Source organism: Clytia hemisphaerica, unplaced genomic scaffold (assembly GCF_902728285.1).
Source record: "Clytia hemisphaerica strain Z4C2 unplaced genomic scaffold, Clytia hemisphaerica genome assembly, whole genome shotgun sequence".
NCBI classification, from domain to species: Eukaryota; Metazoa; Cnidaria; class Hydrozoa; order Leptothecata; family Clytiidae; genus Clytia; species Clytia hemisphaerica.
Window position 1 is genome coordinate 246,567 of NW_027103978.1, and position 26,458 is coordinate 273,024.

A 26,458-nucleotide genomic window follows, 5' to 3' on the forward strand; every position below is an offset into this window, starting at 1 on the left:
TCTTAACAGGTTTATCATACAAATACTTTCTGAACCCAAAAGATGTTGTCTATAGGATGTCTATAGGATAAAATAATGCGGCTCATGAGAGAGGGTCATTCTTTAGGCGGCTCATCAAGTAACCCAGGTGCTCTTACCATTGAGTTTCCTGATCAAGACAATAGGTTATTTTTATCTTTACTAAACGATATAATACACTCAACAACGTCGTTTTGCTTATGGACGAGTATCCTTAACATACCATAAAAATTTCATGATCTGGTTAACTCAAATGACATGAGATTCAAACTTCACAGCATCACTTCCATCGCTACACAAAACCACTGTTTTTTTTATTTAAAACTAACAACAACCATCCTTTCATTTTTTCGGCTTAATAACCGGAGCGTAAAGCGCCGCTATGTCATGCGGAACTTGTGGTGGGGAGGCAGCCGCACTATAATAATCTTCTTGTTCAAGTTGGGATGGTGGAGAAACGACTGGCTTGCTTGGCTGGTAAGGTGTTGGTGGTTTCGGGGGCTGTCGGCGGCGCTCTGGTGGAGCCATGGGTGGTTGTGGGTTAGCGTGATAAACTGGTTTCTCTTTTGGTAGCGGTTTGCTTGTCTCCTGGTATACTGGTTCTTCCAATACATTATATACTACCGGTTCAGGTTCCAATTCTCTATACTCCGGATTGTTTCCCTCTAGATCCGTGTATGCCTCATTAGTGAAAGCAGATTCTAAGGGAATATAATTTGGTGTTGTTTTACCGATGTCTTGGTACTCTGCTGAATCTGTCAAATCAATTGATAACGAATTCTTGTTCCGATCCGTCTTATTGATGGCAATTTCACTTGAATAACTCGCATAATCTCGACCAAGGTCCTGGAATTGAATAATGATAATATCCTCAGTGAATGATTTAATATTAACGCGCATTAGTATGAAACTTAAACAAGTTGTTATAAGAGAAAGATTTCTTATATCTACGAAATTTCAACATTTAAATGAAAATACTTCGGAAGACCAAACAAGTCTATTTTGTTGACCCCCTCCTGCTTGCGTAAAGAGTTGTAATATAGACGCTAAGTAAGGTGGTCCATCTTTGTTATTAAAAACTTTTTCTTTCATATTGATCAATCTTTGTCTTTTGATGTTGCATAACCGAAAGAAAGGATTGTATTTGCCAAAGCTCATACTAAGGAAATTTCTTAAAATTATCTCTTGCACAAAATGTCAAGGTTCTGAGGTTTTAATTTAATTTCTTTCCGGTAAATTAGAAAAATCAACCACGCACACATGCTTTTAAATTGTCTTACCTCAGCCGATGATGCTTTAGCATTTCCGTTATTCCTTCTGAAAAAGAAAAACACAAACAAAAGAGTCATTAGAACGTTTTAATGACAGGTTTGATGAGGCTAAGATAATTAAGAGCCTTACTCAGGGCTTTTGTGCCATCCTACACTTGCATGATATTATTTGCTCTGGTATGCAGTATTTATGTTTTATGCCAAACAAACCTTTTTTAATTCAATATTTGACCCAACAACAGTATGATTATGTTTATTATTTGGAATGCAGTTTGTTGCTTATACCACGCAAGCTATTATTTGCTGATAACAAATATATGGTCCTTTAAAATAGGCGTCACTTCTACAAATCGAAAATACTTCTTTTTCCAGACAATTTGTTTCCCATTTCACTATACGATGAATTATTTCCTCATAAAATTGCTGATTGAGAACCTTTCAAAATAATATCTTGTTGCCACAAAGTTAAAAGTCAAAGGTCCTGTGGTTTTGAAGTCGAAATTGAATTTCTCCCCAAAAATTTCCAATTCCACTTGTGTGGCTTGAAGAAACACTTTTATGTCTCAGACGTGAAACCTCGCTTTGGCCACTGTATAAACAAAATATAACACCGCTTCACAGCACGCAATGCACTTTATATTCTATCGGCCAATTACGGGAAGAATGACAATTATAGTAACCTATAGATTTATTTGGTTTCTGTACGATACTTTATATTGGGGAAAAAATGTCGGGGGAAAGTGACGAAAATTTTGAGTTTTCCCCCGACGAATTTTTTCCCCGATATTTTGTCACCCGACAAAAACTTTTACCCGATTTTTTATCCCCGACCAAAATTATAATCTAAATTTTTTACACCTTTGTTAACCGAAATTAGTGCTTTAAACGTCGAATTACAAGATCTTTTTTTCGAGCTAGTGAAAGAAACCATTTCATTTGGACAATTTAGTTGGGGAAAAGTGACGAATTTGAAATTTTGGTCGGGGGAAAGTGACGAAAATGCCTCTAGGTGATAAAATTTTTCCCCGAAGAAAAAAACCCGACTAAATAAAACTCTGACAATTTTTCTCCCGATAAGGTACGGGGTGAAAATGCTTTGAATCATAATAAACTGTCCTTACCTCTTACGACAAACGATGAAAACGACGAGTAAAATCAGGAATATGACACCGACCGCAACGACCACCACAATGATTACCATAACTGATCCATCATCATCTCCACCGTCATTGCTGGTTGATTTGTCATCAATGGCTGATCGCGAATTGGTTGTCGTTTCTGAAACGAAAATAGTATAGATTCAAGTGAGAATTTGCGGTCTAGATAAAAATAACGTGAGGCGCTAAATACTACATACTATAATAGAGAAATAATAGGAAAGGTTTTCAATAGTTTTTCTTTGCAAAAAAAGGAAGAGGCCGATGACCTTGTGTCCCGCCTTCCTTTGGAAGGGCTAAAAGATCTTAATAAAGTTGACTGTCAATCTTTGTTCAATATTTTTGACAAACAAGAAATCCAATTTTATGTAGGAAGTTTTTAACATCCAATTAAATTTGATTTCGTCAAATGAAAGCTATAGGAACTAGGAAAAAGGAAAATTGTCTAATAAATAGATATATCAAGATTGGCGTTTTGGTAATCTACAAACCTTCACTTGGGACTTTGGTACTGGAAAAAGGTATAGAATTTTCTGGTGGTTCTGTATTTGTAGTGGAAAGTTGTTGTAAGACTGTTGTCGAGGGATTTGGTTGAGTGGTAGGTGTCGGAGGCGTAGTGGACTGAATTGCCACATTGGTGGACTGAGCAGTGGTCGTGGGAGGCTCTTGTGGAGTAGTGATTAAAGTAGTACCTTCTGTTGTCGTTTGTGTTATTTTTGTTGTTGTTGTTGTCGGGAGGGTCGTAGTCGTAGTTTGTAATGTTGTTGTAGGTGTTGCGGTTGTACTAGTTGTTGTTGTTGTCGTGGTTGTCGTTGGTAGAGGTGGTGCGTCTGGTCCTTCATAAATAAAGGGATCTAAAGAAAACAAAGATAAATTTATTTTAGAAAGACTCGTTTTACTTTATTAATGTATCATCTGATTCCACTATAATTCTTGCTTTTCATTAAATCTCTCAATATGTCGAGACTCTTTAAATCAACTACAGTTGACGCTCTCTAATTCGACGTTCTACTATTCGATAGGCTCCCTTATTCGATGAAATTTAAAGTCCCCGTCAACAAGAAACTCCCTTATTTGATGAAAATTCAATCCCCCTTGAAGATCGAATTAGAGAGCGTCAACTGTAACTCTACTGTTCGATACGCTCCAATGTTCGATAATATTAAAGCTACCTTCAACAAGAAACTCTCATAAACGACGTTCTCCTTTTCGATGAAAATTGAATTCCCGAATTAGAGAGCGTCTACTGTATAAATATGTTAATTGCCTTTTGAATTATTAAAGTCTTAAATTTTCTAAATGTTTAACTTACATGTTTGTAGTCCCTCTGATTTCAATATTATGCATGTCGGTGTTTGCGTTTTGCATTGGAATTCAATCTTTACGAGAACCCCAACAAAATAGCTTGGTTTATGATCGAAGCTCTGCAATTAAATTATACATACAAGACAATTGGACCGAAGGAATTTTAGAAGGTTAAGTATTATAAGTTTGACTTTTTGCTCAATATGAAGGCTTGCATCATTCAAAGTAAAAATTCTCGGTTATTATTCTTAAGATGTCTTTAACAGTGTTAATAATCTTCAAGGTGAAAATTTATTTCCAAATCTAATAATAAAACTCACAATGATACCATTATCATTTATGGTAATCAATGCATGGACCAGATCTCTTGAAAATTCGTCAGTCCACACTGATCCGGAATCAGAATGATCTCTCAGTATTATCTTGATCGATTCTTTACCATTCTCCAGAGTGCAACGAGGATTGAATTCTTCTTTCACATTTGTTTGTTTAGTTATAATAGAGTTTTTACAACCTTATAAAAAGAAAATAATGGGAGTCAGAAAATATGTTTCTCAAATTTAATATAATTTTCATGCTCATTCTTATACGATTTGATTTCCCTTCGACTGTTTCGTAAAGACAATGTTATAAGAACAGACAGCTTTGAAATTATGGAAGTAGGGTGGATAGTTTTTCTCAAATCTATACCCAACGAATTTCCAAATTATTGATATTGTTAATACAATCAATAACTTCCTGTTTCTTTCCTTTAAAAAAATTAAACACTTTCCTCACTTACCTTCATGCCTTTTTATTTGTTCCATACTTGCACAATCAAATACACCTTCGTCAAAGAATGTATTGTTTTCTTCTTTACAGAGACAATCAGTGCCATACTCTATGCCTATCGTTTCATCGCCTTTCAGATTATTACACCTTGGAAAAGGTATCCGGTCCTGATCTCCATATCTATCCCGAAAAATTTTCAAAGCTGTTCTTCGCTTTACTACCAGTAATAACAAACTCAAAACAATGATAAATTTCATTTCGCGTGTTGTGTTTTACAACTAAATGACTTTCACATCGAGAAAGACTATAATGTAGTTCTGTTAAAGCTCGCATCAGTTGACAAACAAACGAACATGAATAGTTTCTCCTAATTTAATGAGTTCACGTAATAATGACCCTTGAATAGATTTATTTGGTAATTAAGATTCGACCAATAATTGGTTTTCTCTGAAAAAATAAGAGGTATTCATTTCTGATTAGTCATACATAGTGCTGAATGATCAAACAGTATACTCTTCTTTTAACGGTTTCTGTTGAATTCCAGTGCCAACATGTCTTTAAAAATCTCACCTCAATTTAATTTCTGTTTTTTTTCTTCAAAAACTTTTTTATAATCGAAATTTTGCCATTTTTTTGTTTAAGTACTATTAAAATGTGAAGAAAGCGATGAAAATGGTCAAGTTATGATCATTAAAACTTTCACTTCTAGGTATTTTTAATCCCTATATGTATAGATTTTGAAACATCATTTGAATTGTGTCAATGTTTTTTTCAACTCGAAATTGACTATTTACATTAGAAATACGTTTAGAAAGTATGTACAAAATTATTGTTAATAAATAATCAAAATGTGGGTGTCGATTTCAGGTTACCAGGCTTGAGGGTTCGATTATTTCCAGCGTTTTTTCTCTTATCGAAAGTACAATTCTAACGTCAATCCAGCATCAGGTATTTGTTATAACCGTCTCTTTTCATCTGATAACTTGTATAATGTTTTATGAAAGTTTCTACAAGGATCAACAAAGTGACTTCAAATCCTACCTTTGTTCATACCGATAAGGAAGATATTGCTTTTTAAAGTACAAGAACCAAGCAGGGCCAAACGACTATTTTCTCTCACGATGGTGACGGCAAATCGTAAACCTCGTTCGTTGAACTATTATACAGCTGAGTATCTTTTCTCGCTATCTTATGTCGTATGTCTGGACTCAACGGTGGTATAAACTTCGGTTTCGGTGCTACTCTAGGCTTATCAGCCGATTCTTGTCCGTCCGTTTTATCAATTGTCTGATGAGCATCGTTAACGTAAATATCGTCCAGTGTTTTATATTCTGGTTCATTGTCTTCAAGTTCGTTATAAACCGCTTCATGGTAATAGTTCGTATCATCGTCAATTTCACCGTAAATTGGTGGATCTTTACATTTCTGATAATCAGGGTCTTTCTCTTCAAGTTCGCCGTAAATTGGCTGTGTTTGGTTACCAGGTTCATTCTCCAGTTCTCCATATATAGGAGGAGGAACTTCAATCTTTTGATAGTCCTGTGCCTCCTCGTAAAGCTCCCCTTCTTCCTCTAAAACACCGTATACAGGCAGTTGACCAGGTTTTTGTAGGTCGCTATAACCACCATTATTGAATGCAGATTCTAAAGATCGATATTGAGATGGTGTATGTTTGTGATGTAAGGTTTGATACTCTGGTGATTCTTGGATATATGATTTGAAGGATCCTTCGTTGTGCTTGATTTTGTATTGATCTGGTGATGAGTAACCAGAATCTTCTCTTTCGATTGGTTTCTAAAATTGATAACAAAGGGATTGCTAAGACCATGTTCACACAATACGGTTCCATTTCGCTTTGAAACGAAATGAAGCCATTCTATTGGTTGAATTTGAGTTTTACATCACTTCTAACCAATAGAATGACCCCATTTCGTAAGGAGCGAAACGGAACCGTTACGTGCGAACATGATCTAAGTTAAGCGGTATATTATTTTCTCTTAAAGTAAAAATGTGCAAGAGGTTTGACAGTGTTCATCCCTTGTTTATAAATTGCAAATTATAATATACTTACAGTTTTCTCAGACTCTTTGTCTTCGTCTTTCTTTTTCCTAAAAATAACGAGAAAGAAGATACAAAAATATTCCTTTACCTGAGCAACCATCATTTCTATGGAGCTTATCTAGAACCAGGTCTTTTCCGAAATGCCAATTCTACCGTTGGAAGAGCACAAAGCTCTGGTTTTGTTTTGCTTGTTCCAACACTTTAATTCTTTATTTTGGATAAATCTATTAGTATTCATACGTAATGAGATGAAGAATTGTTGAGTATTATGGCAAACTTTGAATGAAATACCTGCATCTACAACATAAGACAATCACACAACAGAAAAGAAGTATGGTCAATCCTGCTCCAGCTGCTCCAACAATGATTGGGAACATATCTCTTCCATCTTTATCAGTATTTGCATCATTGGTAATATTTCTTTGTGTCTCTAGTGTTGTTTTTATCGTGTTCTTCATGGTGAATTTTGTTGTGTTTCCTATAGCTCTTGTTGTAGTGTTTGGTGTCGTCGAGGTTTCTGTTGCTGTAGTTGTCGTGGTTGTTGTTGTCGTTGTCGTTGTTGTTGGCATCGGTCTGTGGATAGGCTTGTATGGATCTGTGAAAGAGAATGATGCTTTCGATTAGAATTTCTTTCTGATAACGCAGCCTAAAGATGACCGTCTACTAGCAAATTTTGCACTCTTAGAATTATGAGTTTAGTATTCTCTGACCCGTGATCAGAGCAAAGTCTCATAGTTTTTAGAAGATATTTTTTCGTTGCATATTTTTTTGTTCACCACAAAGCTGCTTCTGTATGCTGTAGTGAAAGTTGTCCTCGCTTGTCTATACACCGATTACAAATACACTACCACAATTCTTTTTAGTAAAAGCCAATTTCTCAATTTCCTCTAGTTGAAATGTTTTGAAATCAAGGTTAAAAGGTCTGCCATCGTTTATGACGGTCCTGGCAACAAAATTTGGTGTGAATTGCAAAACTTATTGACCCCGGTTCACCCCGAAATTTGAATGGAAAAGATTTAGATAAGATGGAGTCAAATTATATTTCTTAGTTAACTGGTATTTTATAGGGTACATAACATTTGGAGATTTTACCGGTATGTCAATTGATATACAGGATTGAGAAATATCTGTTATGTATTGATTTATTACAAATATAAATTTTAGATTGAGAATAAGATCTCTGAATTACTAGTTTGTAAGAATTTTATTGATATTCTGTTTTACAACATGAGAGACTTACAGTTTTGTGTTCCACTGAATTTAACAATATGACAGCGACGTTTTGCTTCGCCGTGGCATCGATAACTGTATTTGACCAGTAACCCGTTTAATTCTCCTTTGTCATTCTCAATACTCTGAAAGAAAATAGATTTGATTTGAGTTTTTGATCAAAATATACCTCAATATAAACTTTCAACAACATTAGATACTAATGGATATCCCTAAGAAAATAGAAATTGGTAAAGTTTGGTATTTTATGGAACATTGCTGTAAAATACTGAAGAGGTTTTGAGAAAGAAAATACTGTATTAGATTTATGTGTTAATAAACTTTAACTAGCCGGTACCCGGCGTCGCACGCCGGTTTAGCTGTTTGCTGAACGCATTTAAAGTCTTTTGATATGTTGGGAAGGTGGCTTAAAAAACGATGAAATCAAAATTAAAGGGAATAATTATCTTCAAAGTTTGACTCTATCCCTCCCGGCTGACGTATCTTTTAACCATATTTTGAAAAAGATTTTTGTGGTAAAAAAATGATCAGAAAACAGAAAGGGCGTCATTCCCAAATTATGTGATTCTTGTGTTTTATTTCAAATTTGTTCTTTTCTTTAATAGATTATGTTTAAAAGATTTCTTTTGTTTTGAAAAGAATTCGAATGTCTCAAATCAAATAGGGTCGTTAATTACATTCGAAAACATAAAACAAAAGAAAAGAAAGAAAAAAAAAAGAAAAAGTCTAATCCATCTATCAATCAAAACAAAGTCTTTATAAAACGGCGCGAATATTGTTAAACAAATTTGTGGAGCAAGAACAAAATAAAAGTCATCTTTTAAAAGAACAAAACATTGCTTGCGAAAACGAAAGTGACACACAAAAAACAAACAAACCAACAAAAAACAAACTGACATACAGACTACGGCTATTAATATATAGATTTGGTGATTCTCAGCACTCTACTACTGTAACTATGTTTTAATTCCGTCGGTTGAATTTTTTTGATTCTTTTTGTGGTTTTATGGTTTAAAGTTTTATTCCTCTGGCTTTTTCGTCGAGACTCTAGCTGGAAGAAACTTTAAAAATTTTTAATTTATTTTGTTTTAAAACTCATATTTTTTACACTTACAATTCTCTTGTTTTCAATGACAAATAAATTGCGCAATGAGTTATGGTAACTTTCATCCCAATATGCTGGTGTTGCTGGCCCTTTGTTTCGGACTTCAATTGTCGTCGATTCTGGCTTACATTTTGCGTAGATACTCATTTGGTCCATGGCTCCAGATTCACAATCTTAAGATTGGAAAAAAAATATTTAGACATTATAATATTGTACTGAGTAGGACTTGAAGTTGTGAGTAAACTTTTCTCCCATAAAATGACCTGGTAAAAGATAGGTCGATTTTTAACGTTTTCGAGCACTTTCTGAAAGTAACTTTTTATTCAATTGAGCATAACTTTTGATCTAATGACACGAATTTAATAATTAATGAGCCATCAAAATTTAAGTTTATCTTTCTTCTTTCCAATAAAATAGGAATCTTCTTCGATAGTTCTTTTAAAATTTTTAGATATCAAAAAATTAGTTTCAAAGAGAGAAACTTTTTTGTGGTGCACCCGGTATCATTGAAAACGGCATCAGTTTCAAGTCCTTTGCCAGGAGATACGAACTCTTGGAATCTTTTGATCCATTCTCAGCCCTATTTCTATTTCCTGGCCGAATGTGGGAATTGATTCTCATTTGGAGAAATTGAAATCATATAGTGTGCACTTTAAAATGGGCACGACTATCTAGAAATGATTCAATTTTCCTTACCAGGAAAATACTAAAATCCCTGACTTTAAAGTTATACTTGTGACGATTTCATTTAAAAATGTTCTGAGTTTTTCTCTCTGAAAAAGTAACTGATAGTCACTTTTTTTACGATTTCCTGATTCGATATTGGTTACAGAAAAAATGATGTATTGTATCGACTAGTTTCTGCTACAACGCAGATAGATAGAAATATGTAGTCAATCAAAATATTCAAAATCATTTTTCTGTTTTTATGGGAAATTTCTATGTGATTTCCAAGTGGGACCTAGTGAGCTTTGTTAAATGTTGTTATAGATAGGTGTTGAGGTTTTAAATTAGGTTGGAGTGTAAAAAAATGTTCGCCCCTCACGTATCAATGGTGAGTTTAAACCATTGCAAATTCTTACTTTCAACGTAAACAATGGTATTTGGTGTGAACTGATCACCAAGCTGTGAACAATATCTTCCCGGCGACACCTCATACATTGTGGTCTTCGGTTGAACACATTGACAACCTGCTGGAATCTTTATGGTGGTGTCTGGATCACAAGTCATGGTGTGGTATATAATATCACCATCCACCTCTCGAGTGATTGCGTATCCAGAGTTATCGCGAACCATTATGTTTAGAATAACCATGACGTAGTAGATTGAAAATGCTTTCATCTTATATTTTGTATCCATTTTTGTCTCTTCTTTTAAAATGTTTTTATGTGTTTTTCTGGAAAATATTTAAATGAGATTAAAATACAGGATGAAATTAGAGTTTTTTCCTAAATAACAAAACAAAAATACTTGATAAGATTAACAGATTGAAAACCTCCTCCCCACTTTTGAGTTACTTCACACGCTGTTTAAATAAAGAGAGTTGGGGATAATGTTGAAGGGGAACTCATCATCCATATCCCTGGCTTCTTGATTGATTATCTCTTTATCCTTCTAAAACAATGCTAATTTAAGCATCATCGTCAATTAATTAATACTAATAACCGCAAAATATGTTCTTTTCTAGTCGTAAAAAAGGAAAAAATTGTTCATTTGTTATGTCATCCTGAATGTATATTCCAACAGAACATGGGCCAAGAAAATATGATGGTATGAAGATCCTGATTACCTTGATCACGTATTGAAAGTTGCAACGTCAAAGGAAATCTGAGGAGTAAGCACAGTTCACACCAATGTCCTGGAAAAATGAAGACTGTGACCTCTGCTCAAACCATTTGCGTTAATTTTCCTATTTTCTTTTCTTTTTGGCAAAAGCTAATCAAGCGCGATGTGCTTTGATAAAATATTTTAAATTTCATTAAAACCCTTTGTCGTGCACAGTATCCATGAAGTTAGCTATTCTCGTCAATCCGTCTTTCAGTACTAATGAAGAAGTTTTATTACGAAATACACACGAATATCATATTCACTATCGCATCAACATTGCTTGGAAATGTAAGCAAGTCAAACATCCAACTAGTGTTATTCCACAAAATAGTTTAAATCAGAAAATATTTGATGAAAACCAAGTTAAACCTTTGTAATTGTCAGGCAATTATAGAATATGAAAATGTCAGCCATGCATTAAAGAAAAAGTGACACAAATTCGGTAATAAATACTTAAGAAACCTCAATGAAGACCTTTGGTATTTTAAAAATCAAAACCATAAAAATCAACGAAAAAGCAAAAAATTTAAATTTTTCTTTCTTCATGAAGATGATTCAAAGCAAGACCTGATGTAACACTCTAATGGTATTATATTGTAATGTCGCTGTTCAAACGGCATCATAAAACAAAAAGAAAAAAATGTTTTTCACAAAAGATACTGCTGGACTTCCTAATCAATCATCTTAATAGATTTCATGCTGTAATTAACTAAGATTTAGAATCATTTTCAAAGATAAGTTATCTAGATGTTGTTCTTGTACGAAAGTTAAAGAATAGGCATCAAACCTAATCAAGGCTGGTCAACGCACTAGTTGGTCCTCTAAAGGGGCCCTCAATGTTTATTATAATTCATCATTAATTGTTTGACGTTTGACATCCAATGAAATAAATTTTAGCCCGTTTTATTGTCCATTTATTTAAGATTTAACCTCGATAAATTTTAATACGAATTCAGTTGTTCCTCTCTTTCTTGTCCCTGGAGCTATAGGTCTTCATTGCTTGATGCCTCAACGTTGGTAAAGGATGATAAGGTTTGTGTACAAACACACTATCTATCAAACACACCATCTATCAATTTAATTTAGTTGTTCTTATGTAAAAAGCTATACCTATTAACTGTCAGCTCCTTACCATATATGATGCTAATTTTCAACAAACAGTTGAGTAAGAATAGCGAAACGAAATTACCTTCTTCGCATTCTTACTCATACAAATAACAACAGAACTAAACAAATATAACTATCTACAAACAAACTAATTAAAACAATAATTTATTAATGGTTTCATTACATAAAATTGTCAAAGAAATTATATAGTGATGAAGAAGAATGAACTCGTTTCGAAACTTGTATTAATTAGCCTTTTCAGTTTATGCGTATTTCCGGGGGATATAATGATTTTTTGAAACTTTTTTTCTAATTTTTTTCTGCGTATTTTTAGATAATGGGGAGGTAATGATTGCTTCATTATCGACTCATATTATCGATTTAATCACACCTACAAGATCTTAATCACAATCAGATAAATTCTTAAAAACTTTCTTAAGGAATCCATCAGGAATCTATGAGGAATTATTTGGTTGAATTATGTAGGTACTCGGTAACAGCACGTCTTATCTTTCTTATGAATATAGTGGACACTGTTGAATCTTGTTTAAATCACAGTACATTTGTCAGTAATTCTTATCGAAAAAAGGTGTATTTCTCTTCGCGATTCTTGCTTTTGCATAAGAACAATCTCAAGAGTACGAGCTTTATTTTGGAAGCAATCCAAGCTCTGATTGTCAAAAAAATAGACAGCTCAAGGCTTTACGCTCGAAACGAAGGAATATATGACGTAGCCTAAAAAAAGAACATATTAAGAACAAGTCAAGTTTTAAAAGCAATTTGGTGCCAATGACGTTTTTCTAAAATGGAATAAACTTTTTACTACATTCTTATCATATGCAAAATAATTTGCAGCTATTTTCAACTAAACTTCGACAATGCAACTTAAACCTCTTCGTTTCTCATATCCTAAACGAATCAATACCTATGAGTTCATGCCATTCTCGATTGCCAAAACAGGGTTGATAAAGATCAAATTAGTACATGCTTAATAAAGAACAAAGTTTTGGACTTGATGCCAAATTGTTGGTGTGTGAGGTGCAGATTAAAAAAGAAGATACGAGTGTGTGATAATTTTCTGATTATAAAGAGCATGCTGGTTCCTCTTAATCTTATCTGTTTCAAACATGTGCTTTTAAACACACTTCTTGCTGTCCTTAGCCTTAGAGGTTTCTTACGTACAGTAAAAAACAATTAGATGAATGTTTTAAATAGGAGGAAACTCGTTTAAAAAAGCTGTCAATAAACCATTCTTACTTGAATTTTTAAGGTTTCAAAATACATGGTGTCCTGGTGGGTTGGTTGTCCTCCATTGAGATTTTGAAAAATTCTGGTTGACCCCCCCCCCCCTTTTTAAATCCCCCCTTTTCGAAAATTTTTTTGAAGTTTCAAAGTCCCCAATTTCATGCGTTTTTCACTAAAAATTGACATTTTTGGATAAAAAATGTTATTTCTCTGTTTTTACACTGCTTTCCTAGAAATTACATAAAACATGCTATATTTTACTGCTTTGAAGCCTGAAAATCTTTTCCCCCACCTAGAGATTTTTCCCATTTGTATCTAATTTTTGCCCCCTGATTTTATCAAAAAGGTTTTTACCCCCCCCCCTTTTGGCATTTTTGCCAAAGAATATTCCCCTTTAAAAAAAGGGGGGGGGAGGACACTATGAAATACCTATTCATTTTTGTAGGAATGACAACCGGTATCACCTTTTTGTCAAATGATTTTATATATTTGAGTATTGTACACTTTCCAATCCTCTATGACCACTCCAAAGTTTGAAACCAAACACATACCTAGACTTTATTAAACCAATTAAACCCCATTGGACTAAAACAATTAAAGCTAACGTCTGAAAGTGATCAAACCTGTTATAGTTCAAATGAACTGTAGGTAATACTTGTAGTTGCCTCCCACTTAAATGTGAAACTACAGACACGTTAAATATTATCATTGTCAATTTTATCTCTATAAAGTCAGTGCTCCTATCTTACAGTTGCCTCCCACTATATTGTGAAAACTAGACGTCGAATATACCATTGTTAATATCATCTTCATTTTCATCTGATAATATAGTCTGTCCACTTTCATTTGGATTATCGACTTTTGGGACAGACTATAAAATATCAATCTTCAAACTATCTCTACGAAGCCAGTGCCCCTAGCTTACAGTTGCCTCCCACTAAAATGTGGAAACTAGAGACGTTCCAATATATCATTCATTGTCCACATCCTCTTTATATCGGCCAGCGTTGCATCACAATAACACGTTGATGAATATGAAAACGAATAATGACCAAGCTCCTTTCTTCACATCATCTTATTTTTGCGATTTTAATCTCTTTTATTCTTCATGCATTATACTCATATTAACATAAACGTCAAAAACTCATTAAATCAAATTAACCAGTCATTCATTGGTATTAAAAATAAAACAAAAGAAATTTTGAATCCATAAACCCAACGTAAAATCCTTTATACAAAGTGTAGAAAATCTTAGATGAGCAGCGTCGATGGAGATTATATCTGAGGTGTAGAATCGTCCAGTATTCATACTATTGTCTACATAGAGATTATTAGGGTTGGTATCCGATATGAAAAATTTGCTTAATTAGAATTTCATTAACCCAATAATTACCTCATAATTTCCTGGTTACTTATATGTGGTTAAGTATCCATTTCAAACGGTCTCCATATTTTGTTCTCATTAAACAATTCTTTTTTATAAGAACATCCAAAATTTTTGAGGCCTTCGGATATTTTTAACTTTTTGACTGTTAGACCCAAAACTCTCTTAAAATATTCTAATTTTGTGGGTATTTTTGTGCAATTTCCTTAGAAATTGGATGTTTGGAGTCCATAAAGCGTTATAATATTCTTAACTTTGTTTTTAATATTTTGTACTTGTATAGCTTGTTCTTATAAAAGACGTGTACATTGTTCTATTCGGTTGTCAGTGTTAGTCCTCTTTGTCTCTTGGCTACTCGAACAATGAACTCGCGGCTTAAATCCACCGACTTATTAAGTTTTCGATTTTAAGCTCATACTTAGGACATTGGCTCCTTTGAAATTAGCTCCACAACTCTCTTTGAAGATAACGATGAAGGAAATAGTATTTTTCGAACGTTTTTTTATGTATTTATGCTCTTTAATTCGCGCAGGATTTACCAATAAATTATAGCGTGATTTCCGAACGGCGTATGCTGCCTTTGATAGATTTAGATGGATACTTTTTGAATCTTTTGGAAAATCAAGTGACAGTCTGGATTAGACCTTGGCTCCTCCAGAAATCTAATTTGTATTGCATTGGGTGTGGTAATGAGAACTTGGTGCACTCCTTTATTAACTGGTCACCGGTTCACATCCCCTTAAAGGTTTTATTTTCACATAAGTATTTCCGTTTCATATCAGACACATATTACATATCAGGACAGTGTCTGCCTATTGTTATATTATGCTGATATAAGCATTTCCTCTTTCTGACCAATCTTGCTCCACATTCTTGTCAATCCAATGTGAAAAAGCTTGACGAGTAAGCAAACGATATCACTCTTATTTAAAAACAAAACCTTTAAAGACTAAGTATAAATCTAGGGTTGCGGAAATTCCGTCTTTTTAAATCTCTATTCAGAGTAAATATAGTTGGTAGAAAGGCTGAACTCTCCCATTCCTGGGAACACTTTCTTATTTGCAACCTTATCACGGAAAAAGACCAATACTCTTGGTAGGTAGAAAACTTTTTAGGCGGTCAGTCTCAAAACCGCTGGGTACTATCTACGCATTTGTATCCCGGAAATTTTCTAAGAATGTTTCCCGGGAATGAGAAATTTTACCCATCCTGCGGTAATTCTTCTATTTTCATCATAATTTTTCTACTTCCGGATCTAAATGTGGGGTCGCTTTACCTTCTCTAACACGTACCTAAATGAGTTAGTATTAGAATGTGTTCGAATACCTTGGGTTTAGATTCTTTCAATACAATTCAATTATCTTCCGTAATTAGTTCGTCAATTGTTAAAAAGTACCTAACTCGAAGAGTGTATCACATTATGGATAGGAGGACTGTTACTGTTACATAACCATATTAAGTTTTCATTACTTCAGTCCGTCGGTTCCAGCTTAAGATACTCCTGGCAACTAATACTTTGGTTACATAATCCTCCGAGTAAACAAACTCGCACTAGATGCACTGTTGAATGTTTTGATCCTTTATTTCGATTTAATTTTACAGTCACGCCCTTGAGGTATAGCGGGGTATCCATGATTCAAACACGCACGGGGAACACAAATTGTTCGAGTAAGGGAAACTTCGGGTTATGGAAGCTGGTTTATAAGGCATTGTTAACTAAAGGGACGAGAAAAAACTTGTTCGAGTAAGGGGACATCCGAGCTAGAGATTCGAGTTAAAAGGACTATTTGTAGGATGTAAAAAAAGTGACCCTTAGAGTAATCTCATAACAGTTTGTTAATCAATTCTGTGCATACCACGCTCTGCTCTAAAGGGCGAATGCGACGATTCGACATGGTTATTCAGCCAAATCATTCAAAACCACGTTACCTTTTGCTTTAAAACGAAAGCGAAAGCGGCTGGGTTCTGATCTTTATGTTTATTTATCGTTATGTTTCTTTATGCCCTTTTTTGAAGCGATTGCTTTGTCTTAGCCAATTACCGCCTTCAGAAGCCTATATTTTAATATTCATTCCAAATCTGGATGGAAAAGATCAAAGTGGTCCGCGAACCTGGGCCTTACGGAGTATGATCAATTTTATTCAGCAAAGAATTCGGTTAAGTTTTAAACCCCTCTGTTTATTTTTGAAATTCCTCATAATAGCTCTCGATATATGCTTAAAGTCAAGTGGTTAGTAGGCTGCGCGCATCCCCAGAATTTATTTTGTTATAGGGGATGTGCATCGTGTATGAAATTCTCGTCCGAGAGTAACCTCAAATTTGGGGTAACCAAAATTTGCATAAATTTACATAATTTCGTCACATCCAATCAAAGAAAGAAAAAAGTTAAGTCATTGTGCTGTTGTTTTCATAATTATCAATTTTCATTTATTGAACAAAGAAAAAAGAAGTCATTGTATTGCTATGACGCATAATCAAAAAAGAAAAAAGAAAAGGCGGGTGTAAGTTAGGACATAAATATTTTAGACGATACGCATCCCCTATATCAAATCATATCAGAGGGGATGCGTGCAGCCTAAGTGGTTAGGAGCTATGGCCAATAATTTAGAACTTAATAATTTTGCCCAGTTAAACTGCAAAGCTTATAGTTTTCATTTTAGATTTTAATCGATTTAATTTCTTCAAAATTTAAGGAAATCTTTTAATCATATAGTATTTCCAGGATTAAGATACAATGACGTCTTTCAAATCCTTTTACTAATCACCATTGTAATTACCATGTCAACACTGTCTGGAAGTTAATTAGCTTTGGTTACTACCTCAAAGCTTTCATGAGAATTGACAAGTCTAATTAGTTGTTTGAAAAGGTAAAGAACCATATTCTCTCTGGAACTCAGTTGTTAAACTTTCCCGAAATATTGAGACTTCCCTATCGAGACCCTTTATTTACCTTAAGGGGATTAATTTTGGTGTGGATTTAATTTGGTGATTGGCCAAGTTGAGATTTTTGGCCGGGATTTAAATTGGCGAATGAACAACGGTCACTATCTTAATCTATCACCATTGTTCATACCGTCCTCTGCGCGATTCTCTAAAAGGAAGACCCTAAAAGATTGTCCATTTTTAAATGAAAGATACGACTTTTGAAAATGAAGATGAGTCGCTGTAAAAAAAGCCTACCTGACCGAGTCTTTCTGAAGGCATAGTTTCTGGCAATTTGGCAGTTTTTACGAGTTTAGATCTTCTCCCTCTAGATTGACAACAAATGATTCCGGCACGCAAAAAATCTTGCCAAACACCGAAATTAATATTCTCAAATGGATATAATTTCCTCTCTTTGTCTATAAGAGTAGCTAAGTGAATTCCAACAGAAGACTATCGAATGTCCATCGAAGGTTCTCCAAATATCAATCGGAGGTAATCGAAAATCAATTGAAGCTTATCGAAAATCAATTGAAGCTTATCGAATATTAATCGAAGCTAGTCAAATATCAATCGGAGGTAATCGAAAATCAATTGAAGCTTATCGAATATCAATTGAAGCTTATCGAATATTAATCGAAACTAGTCAAATATCAATCGGAGGTAATCGAATATCATTGAAGCTCATCTAATATCAATCAAAGTTAATCGAATGTCAATCGAAGCGAATCGAATATCAGTAAAAGCTCCTCCAATAATCGAAAATTATCGAATTTCAATCGAAGTTATTGGACACTTATCAAAGTTAATAAATTACTAATTGATTGATTGATGCTGGATTGAATATCAGTTCACACTTGAATTTCTTTTCGTGCTTGTCAACCGAAATTTGGAACTTATAGGACTTTATCGGATACCAATCGTAGCTTATCAAACACAGGTCGAAAGTTGTAGAATAGCAATCAAACACGAATCGAAGCTTATGGAACACCAATAGAAGCTCAATCAAAACTTATCGGATATCAATCGAGACTTGTCGGAGACTTATTGGATAACAATCGAGACTCATTGGATATCAATCGAAACTTATCGAATATAAATCGAATATGGAATACGTTTAGCCGAATCAGCTATTCGATGGATGGATTAAATTAAGTTCGTTCGATCTTGTAATGGAAAATCGATTGGTATCAATTTGGAGAATAGCCCATCGTTTTTGGGTTTTCGTGGAAGGAACTACCACCGAACTACCATTGGCTTGGCTATTTGGCAGAAAAAATATAGTGGACCAAATAATAGTACTAGACAAATAGGCGGGCTTAACAAAGTAAAGTAGTTTTCTTTACGTTAAACTAAGGTTATATTTACAATCCTTTAAAATAAATAATAATCTAAAATTTGAGAAAGATTTACAGCAGAAGATTATGTACATTTTGAAAGTGGATTCTCAATGAAGCAAGAGACAAAAAAGAAGAAGATCACGAAAAATGATGAGACTCTAACTGTTATTTTGTCTCTTCCGTGATTTATCAACTTTAGCATACAATTCTTCGAATTGGTCTGGTGAAACTTGATTGGGAGTTCCCAGAGCTTCACTATAATAATCTTCATCAGATTCAAATGAACCATTATTAAGCAATTGTCGGTTACTTTGAATGTTTTGGAGGATGGTTGGTTTTCTTGGTAACTTTGGTTTCCATTGTTGTACATTATCGTCGTTGATCTCATCGTTTCTACGTTGTGGCATGGGCCTTCTTTGTAAATCTTCAATCTCTAATTCATGATATTCAGGGCTGAGATTCTCAACTTGTTGGCGCACATCATCAGGATTTTCATAATCTAAACTGATCTGTTGGAAATAAGCAGCTGGTATGTTAGAATGTCGTTTGTATGAATTCGATTTGACCACATCGTCTGGTTGCTGGTAAATATTCTCATTCTGCGATTCCTGATCGCTACCGTCTGTGATGATTGTTTCCAGACTGTGTCTGCTTAATGCTGGTGAACAGAATGTGGGATCCATTTTACTTGATAACGAGCATACGGAAGCAATCTCTGGTGTCTGTTAAAAATAAAAAATGATTGTTTATTTATTCTACCTTGTACTTCATAAACGTTTCGAAAAGAAACAAATTTTCAACATAACATTTATGGTAGTCTCCATAGCTCGAACGCGCACAAGGAACGTAAATTTGTTCGAATAAGCGAAACTTGGAGTTGTGGAGGCTGGTTTACAAGGCATTTTTAACTGAAGAGACCACAAAACTCATTCGAGTAGGGAGACATTTGAGCTATATAGGTTCGAGTCACTTTCGCTCGTGCAATTCGATTACACTTTGAAATGCCTTTGTTCCTACACAATTATTAATACGAAAAGAATTGAGCTTCATGGCCCATTGAAAGCGAAAACGAAATTGTTCTATTGATTGCAGTTTGATAAAGATTTAACACAAAACAACCAAATTTTCTTACCTCGATGCTGGCGGCTGAATCATTTCTTCGTCTTTTCATTTTGCTTCGTTTAAACAGAATGATTGCCACTACCAGTAAAATCAATGTCAAAGCTGCGATGGTTGAAACAATAATCCCAGTGGTTGAATTAAACATATTATTCTCTGTATCTTGGTTGTTCGGTTGTTGACTTTCCAACGTTTTCAAAACATCCGTGGTGGTCGATGTAGTTGTTGCCATCTCTGGTAAATGTTTTTTCTTTGATGCAGTATCTAATTCAGTGTTCGATTCTCCAAGGTGACTAAGATCTACTGGATCTGTTAGTGGAATGAAAAACAAGTATTTAGATTATTGTCTTTGGTGCAGTATCTAATTTCCTGTTTGATCCTCAAAATGATAAAATGACTGAGAGATCGTTAAAAAGCAAATATCAGTTTGTTTTCTTGTCTGTTGCCACACGCTACACTAATGACTAAAAAATTATTATCTGATGCTCGAAGAAGACACTGAGCTGCCCATTAAACTACCCCTGCAGTCATTGACACAAGGGTCAAGTATTTTAATTTCAATAAAGAAATACTAATAAGATTTCTTCTACTTTAGCAATCATATAAATACGGAACACATTTCTCTTAGAATGCCTACTTAACCCCCTAAGATCTCCATTCTAGATTACACATAACTTATTTTCTAAGTATGACGTCAAGTTTTATAAAAGAGACAATGTTTTCAATCATCCGTTAAAAAAGGCATTAATTACTTTCTTTTTTTCTTATCATGCTTCTGGTTCCTTTGTGTTATACAATCACTGTAGATGTCGACAATGATGTTTTTACATTGAAAACGATATCCTTAGAGAGCGCCACGCGAAACTTGTTTTGTAAATTTCCGACCTAAAACATGCTGAAGTATTTATTTTATCCGTTTTCGATGGTCGTTAAGCGATACTTTGGACGCCATGGCAACGCCTTAAACGCTTATTTGATACTGCCTCGGTCTTGATAAAATTCTTCAACCCCCACATCGTACTAGAACATGGCAGTTATCATTCCTTAGAATATGAACGAGAATTCCTTCACGTTTACAAGATGTTTTACGTTCTAGTTTCTAATTCACGAAGACGTGGAAATAAGTTCTCTATCCATCCATTAGAGTTATAAGAAACTTTGTGTGTTGTTGTAAAACGGAAGAGATTACTTTCATTACTTTCAATATGACTCGTGATGTCATCCTTTATCCTTAATGACGTCTCTGATACTGATTGTTGTTTACTTCCAAAGCACTTTCTTTGAATTCTTGTGACGTATGGTATTTTTATCTCACTGTGGAGTATATTGCATATTTTATCGGTTTCCTTTTAAAGGACATTGACACAGTAAGCGTCGCTAGAAGCAATAATCAAGCCCTATTTCAACCCTCCACCATTAGAACCACATGTCACTCAAAAATTCAAAATGAAATTGTTTTTTTTTTTCAATCTGCGATGCTGATGGGATAGCAGTGGTTTGCGTGAATGCGTGAAAATTTAAAAAACATTGCGTGAATACGTGAATTTGGGGAAAAAATTGCGTGATTGCGGGAATTGAAGGTCCGCTGGGGCCTCTTATTAGAATGATGTATAAGTGAGATTCTGTTAGGAAAGGTTTCCTCTTTTTATATCGGAACATTGTTTTCATGACGGACACCCGGCAGTTTACATCGTTTTTTCATACGAACCAGTAAATTTTTGTCAGGCTTCACTGTTCTGATTTTTTTTGATACTTCGAGCATCAAAATGCTTTTAATTTTAGTCCAAAAGTTTAAGGTATTTTAAGGTTCGAAACCTTTTCTTAATACTTAGACTCTTTAATTTGTCTAAAATTGAACAGCTCAAGGCTCAGCATTGTTCTAATTTTTATGAATTTTGAGCCTTGTTGTTCTCATAGAAAAGAGTAAAGGTCATTATTGTGAGTCATTTTTAGAAAGGAATCAATAGGCTCTCTCATAATGGCACTTTTAATTGGCACTTAAAGCCACTAATTCCTCAGTTCGCAAGCTATCATTTTAAGTGTCCTCCTATTATATTTCAGGGTCCTCCTAAATTGTCAGTTTGGTCAATAACCATTCATTTAAAGTTAGGAAGCACGTTGTGATAATAATTTGTTTCCATTTTGGTCGATGAAAATCTTATGATTATTTGGAAAAAAGATTTCCGTAGTTTCCTTCTTTCTAACTCATCAATATTGAGTTTCGGAAGGAAATTAATGTCGTAAGCTCAATAATTCATTCCCGCTTTGTTTTTCTTGAAAGCTGAGCGCAATATCCCAGCTCCGAAAATCAAAGAAACGGCTTTTTTCAAGTGCAATGTGTTCTGGAAATCTGTTGAACGTGTTTTAATTAATCCGATTTTTGATGGGATTATTGGTTAAGGAAATCACTTATTTGAGAGAGGTGCTTTAGTATTAGTCAAAATGCAGAAATAATGTTGCGTTATACAGTTAAGCTGAAGTGACAAATGTTGGCCAGCTATAACCCGCTGCTTCTTTAAATGAAAGTGAACCGGCTTGACTTATATCGAAAACTATTCATGTTGCAAATGTTCTACCCATCTTACTGTATGTAAAATTCGATAAAATATAACCCTTTTGAGATCTCAGTCGCCAGTACCACAAACTAGAGTTTCTTGGTTCGAATCCCAGCTCCTTCCAATGTTCCGAATCTTGGACCCCATGAAATCAGTCGCAATACTGTCCAAAAAAGTCTTCGATTATTGTGCTATCCACATAAAATATCAACCCTATCCTACCTCTGAACACCCACAAAGAAAATATCGTATGTTACTTACATCTGGATGGACCTAAGATTTTAACCATTATGCATTGCGGATTGCCATTCAATGCGATCTTCATGATCATCCCAGCAAGTTCCACTTTCTGAATAGAAAAACATGACGACAAATTATTATAAAATGCAGAGCCCATAAGTCAAAACTTTATAACTAGGATTACCATTACTAGAGTAGTTTTTCGGGCCCCTTCAATTAAAAAACCTTATAGTATAATGGGCCGTTCCATTTTATATCCATACAGGGGGGTGGACGAACATTTCAAGAAGGTAACCATAGAAAAATTTCCAGGGGGTGTTTTTTCATTTTTCCGGGGGGGGGGGGGGGGTAAAAAGTTATTCTGAAATTTCCAGAGATAAAGGATTGATTTTAGTTCGCCCACCCTCACCTTAAGGTATGAAAAGAATCTTTACAAGGGTATTTTTGCAAATTTTGCCACTTTCCAGGGGGTATCCACACATTTTCAATAATTTTATTTTAACTTGAAAAGGTTCTTCCTCCCCCCTGTATGGTTTTTAATGGAACAGCCCAATTACTTGCCCCCTCCTTTTGACGTTTGAGTTACGGAATATTTTAGTATTTTTTCCAGAAAGTCCCTGTTAATTGTTCACGATATTAAAAGGTGGTACGGAGCCTGATGATGGTGGTTAAACCATGAAATTGTTTTAATTATGTAATGATCAAAATTATAATTGACCACTAATTCTATCTTCAAATTTTCAACCACTGCATTGTATATCATTGTCTCGTATTGTGCATATTGAAAATTTGGAGGAACAGTTTCAAAATTCTAGGCTACGGCTCAATTGTATACTAAGTCCACAGTCCGTATGAAAAAACCCTTGTATTGAAGTTTCCTGTTATAACTTCCAGTTAACACTGTCCTATTCTAAATAATGAAATTTGAAAACTTAATTTTTTTATCATTTTGCCAATACTCCTCTTGGGATTGGATCATCATCATTCGTGATTAAAAGCTGAGCAAAAGAAGGCAATTTAGAGACACGATTTACAGACCAAGGGTTGTTATTAAAAATGTGCATATTTTTGTTTATAAGAACGTCCAAAAGTTTTGAACATTTTATGTTTAATTTCTATCACATAAAATGGTTAAACTTTGACCGAATTTGACATCTTTTTACGAATTTCTTGACACGAAGATGATCGTGTATAATTTGCAGTTCATGAGACTAGATTTTATTTTTCATAACGTTTTCATCTTAAGGTTAATTTTGAATTATAGTGGAGTTAATGTAGGTCAAATGCCTTGATTTTCGAGTTACTCTATTCCAATTGATGCCTTCTTTTAAATTGTATCGTACGTATTTCTGTCATACAATTATTATTTAGTCCTTCTTTTTTCGAAAAATTTTCCTTGATATTTTCTTAAAATTTCCTTTTTTGAAAGCTTGAAATTCTTAAAGATTTTTTTTCTTCTGTCCATTTCAAATTTCGAAGAATAGGTTTATATGAAAAAAAAAGAAACTCGATAATGATGTTATTTTGGAAAACAGTTTTCCGAGAAAGTTTCGTGTCGGAAGTCAATATTATCATGCTTAAAAGAAAATACAGCGTCATCATGAAACAGTCTTTATATGATAAACAAATTTTTCCGCATGTTTTTATTTGATTATTCAGCATGATTAAAGTATGGCTCTTGGTATCAAATCATTAACTTGAATCACCAAATTAAAATGATGTTTTTATCTTTCGAAACGTTTCTCCTCGTTTTCTCTCTATCCGTTTTTCGAGCGGAATATATGTCATCTCCTATATGAACAGCCTTGGCAATTATCTTGGCATTTTGATAGGTTTTGTAGGCTACTTTTTACTGAGAAAAGAGAGAGCCTGATCCAATAAGATAAGCTTAGTTAACCAGGTAAAATACCAAATACAACTTAATTAGTTTGGGTTTAAAAGACCAAATTTACCAAGGAATGGCAGATTCAAAAAAATTATTTTTGACTAGTGCTTGTAGTCTAAACTCTGGAGCTATGCCAAAGAAAAAAAAGAATAAACTGGATAACAAGTTTGTAGAGACTGACTTTTCCATCGCATTTCCCATTAATCAACCCACGTTTTATAATATTCTTAATCATTTCCACTGTTTGCCATATAATATGATATAATTCTTGGCACCTGCTACTTACTGCTCACACAAAGCCTTCAAAATGACTTCATTAATGAGTGAAGAAAAGTGATACCGTAAGTTGGTCTAATATCGACACCCCTCTCATCTAATTCCGACACCCTTCTTAAGAGATAAGAATAATATAAAAGTTGAAATCACTGGAATCAGGATTTTTCCTCACTGACCACTAAACAAATAAAAAATAGTTTCGACCTTTCTATTATTTGCAGCTCTAAAAAAAAGTGTCGGAATTAGTGAGGGATGTCGACATTAGACCAAGTTACGGTAAGTTGTTTACAAGAATGTATAATAATCAACTTACCAGGTTGGTGGAGACACCTTGACTTTCACTGATCAGTTTGATAACGTTATCACTAAACGCATAATTCCAAAAGCTTTCTTTTGTTTCGAAATTGAAATCCAGAACAGTGATATAGTTGATGTCAGCTATGTTTAAATTGACTACATCTATTACTTGTGCCATGATGCAAGCTAAAAAGTTGACACATGTAATATGGTAATACATTGAATACTTTAACACCCTCTTCTCACAGACCCACTGGGACCTTTCCCAATGGAAAAATTGGTGTAAATATTGTCCCCCGTGTAAAATTATACTGTAATTTTTGTCACCACTGAACATAACCAGGTAAGCAGATCCTCACTGCAAAATATTGTGCTATTCTTTCCATCCCCACTGAATTTTCTGGCTCTAAAACAATGGAATTCGAATCCCCAGCCATAAAAAACATTGATATATCAATCCCCATCGAGTTTTGGTCCGTTATTTTTACCCCCACTGGCTGGAAGAATCCTACCGGTTCTGTGAGAAGGGGGTGTACTTTACTACTATATGATAGGTTACTAACATTACACAGTAAAAGGTCATGTTTTTTAATGATAAATTTATAATTCAATAGTCAAAAGACAAATTTTCTAAACCTTTAGGAATATTCACCCAATGTAATAAAAAACCACATATTATGACTGAGATGATCGCAACATTGATGACACTTACCACTCATGGTTCTCTTTACAACGCATTTATCGCCAACAAACATTTTCTCAAAGTCACATTTACACCAGCCCTGCTCATAAACACTGGCTGCCATTTGGTAGCATTTTCGTCCATTATTTTTAAAAATATCCACATTCTGTTTCCGTTCAAAACTCACCGATTCCGATAAAACTGTAACAGATTTCAACAATATAATCACCAAAGCTAGATTCGCAACTCCATTATATCCCATATCTCCTCAACGCTGTCAAATTTACTGTCTTTTTTTCTGTGGGAGAATTTTTTTTTTCGGCTTGCTACAAGTATCAATCTAATAGCTTTTCTTTCTTCCTTCTATTAAGACTGTACATTGCTAATCAACAATCATTTTTAATCACTTTTTAATTTGTCAATTCATCCTCACTCATTGTTTACGATAATTATATACCTTATATGGTACACGCTATTGTCTTTCAAAACAAAAGAAAACTAATAAGAAATATATAATTACTTCTTTAGAACATTTGACGTGAAGACGCTAATGATTATATAAATTGGTATTACTAATTTCTTTATCGAAAAACCTCCTTATGTTAATTCATATCTTTAAAAGTTATGAGAATTATCAAATTATTTCGTCATAATCTTGTAT

The 26,458-nt window shown here is 34.2% G+C and overlaps 3 protein-coding genes across 4 annotated transcripts; all 3 read right to left on the bottom strand.

Moving 5' to 3' along the window:
- LOC136810861 (uncharacterized) lies at positions 1-4,896 on the bottom strand. 2 transcript variants are annotated; one of them, XM_067067450.1, is made up of 7 exons: positions 4,533-4,896; positions 4,072-4,265; positions 3,759-3,870; positions 2,938-3,300; positions 2,411-2,567; positions 1,299-1,335; positions 1-864 (listed from the first exon to the last, which is right to left on the bottom strand). In XM_067067450.1, exons 1-7 carry the CDS (start codon positions 4,777-4,779, stop codon positions 361-363), a joined length of 1,614 nt encoding a protein of 537 aa, XP_066923551.1. In that variant the 5' UTR covers positions 4,780-4,896; the 3' UTR covers positions 1-360. The 2 variants fall into 2 exon arrangements, with proteins under 2 accessions (XP_066923551.1, XP_066923552.1); XM_067067451.1 differs by having other exon boundaries at positions 3,139-3,300; positions 4,533-4,881.
- Positions 4,897-5,273: 377 nt separating this feature from the next.
- LOC136810862 (uncharacterized) lies at positions 5,274-10,310 on the bottom strand. The gene is made up of 6 exons (XM_067067452.1): positions 10,001-10,310; positions 8,928-9,091; positions 7,824-7,938; positions 6,875-7,178; positions 6,594-6,630; positions 5,274-6,316 (listed from the first exon to the last, which is right to left on the bottom strand). Exons 1-6 carry the CDS (start codon positions 10,275-10,277, stop codon positions 5,639-5,641), a joined length of 1,575 nt encoding a protein of 524 aa, XP_066923553.1. The 5' UTR covers positions 10,278-10,310; the 3' UTR covers positions 5,274-5,638.
- An 8,439-nt stretch (positions 10,311-18,749) lies between these two features.
- LOC136810863 (uncharacterized) lies at positions 18,750-26,171 on the bottom strand. The gene is made up of 5 exons (XM_067067454.1): positions 25,828-26,171; positions 25,132-25,301; positions 22,679-22,766; positions 19,876-20,171; positions 18,750-19,465 (listed from the first exon to the last, which is right to left on the bottom strand). Exons 1-5 carry the CDS (start codon positions 26,057-26,059, stop codon positions 18,902-18,904), a joined length of 1,350 nt encoding a protein of 449 aa, XP_066923555.1. The 5' UTR covers positions 26,060-26,171; the 3' UTR covers positions 18,750-18,901.
- Between the last annotated feature and the right edge of the window lie 287 nt (positions 26,172-26,458).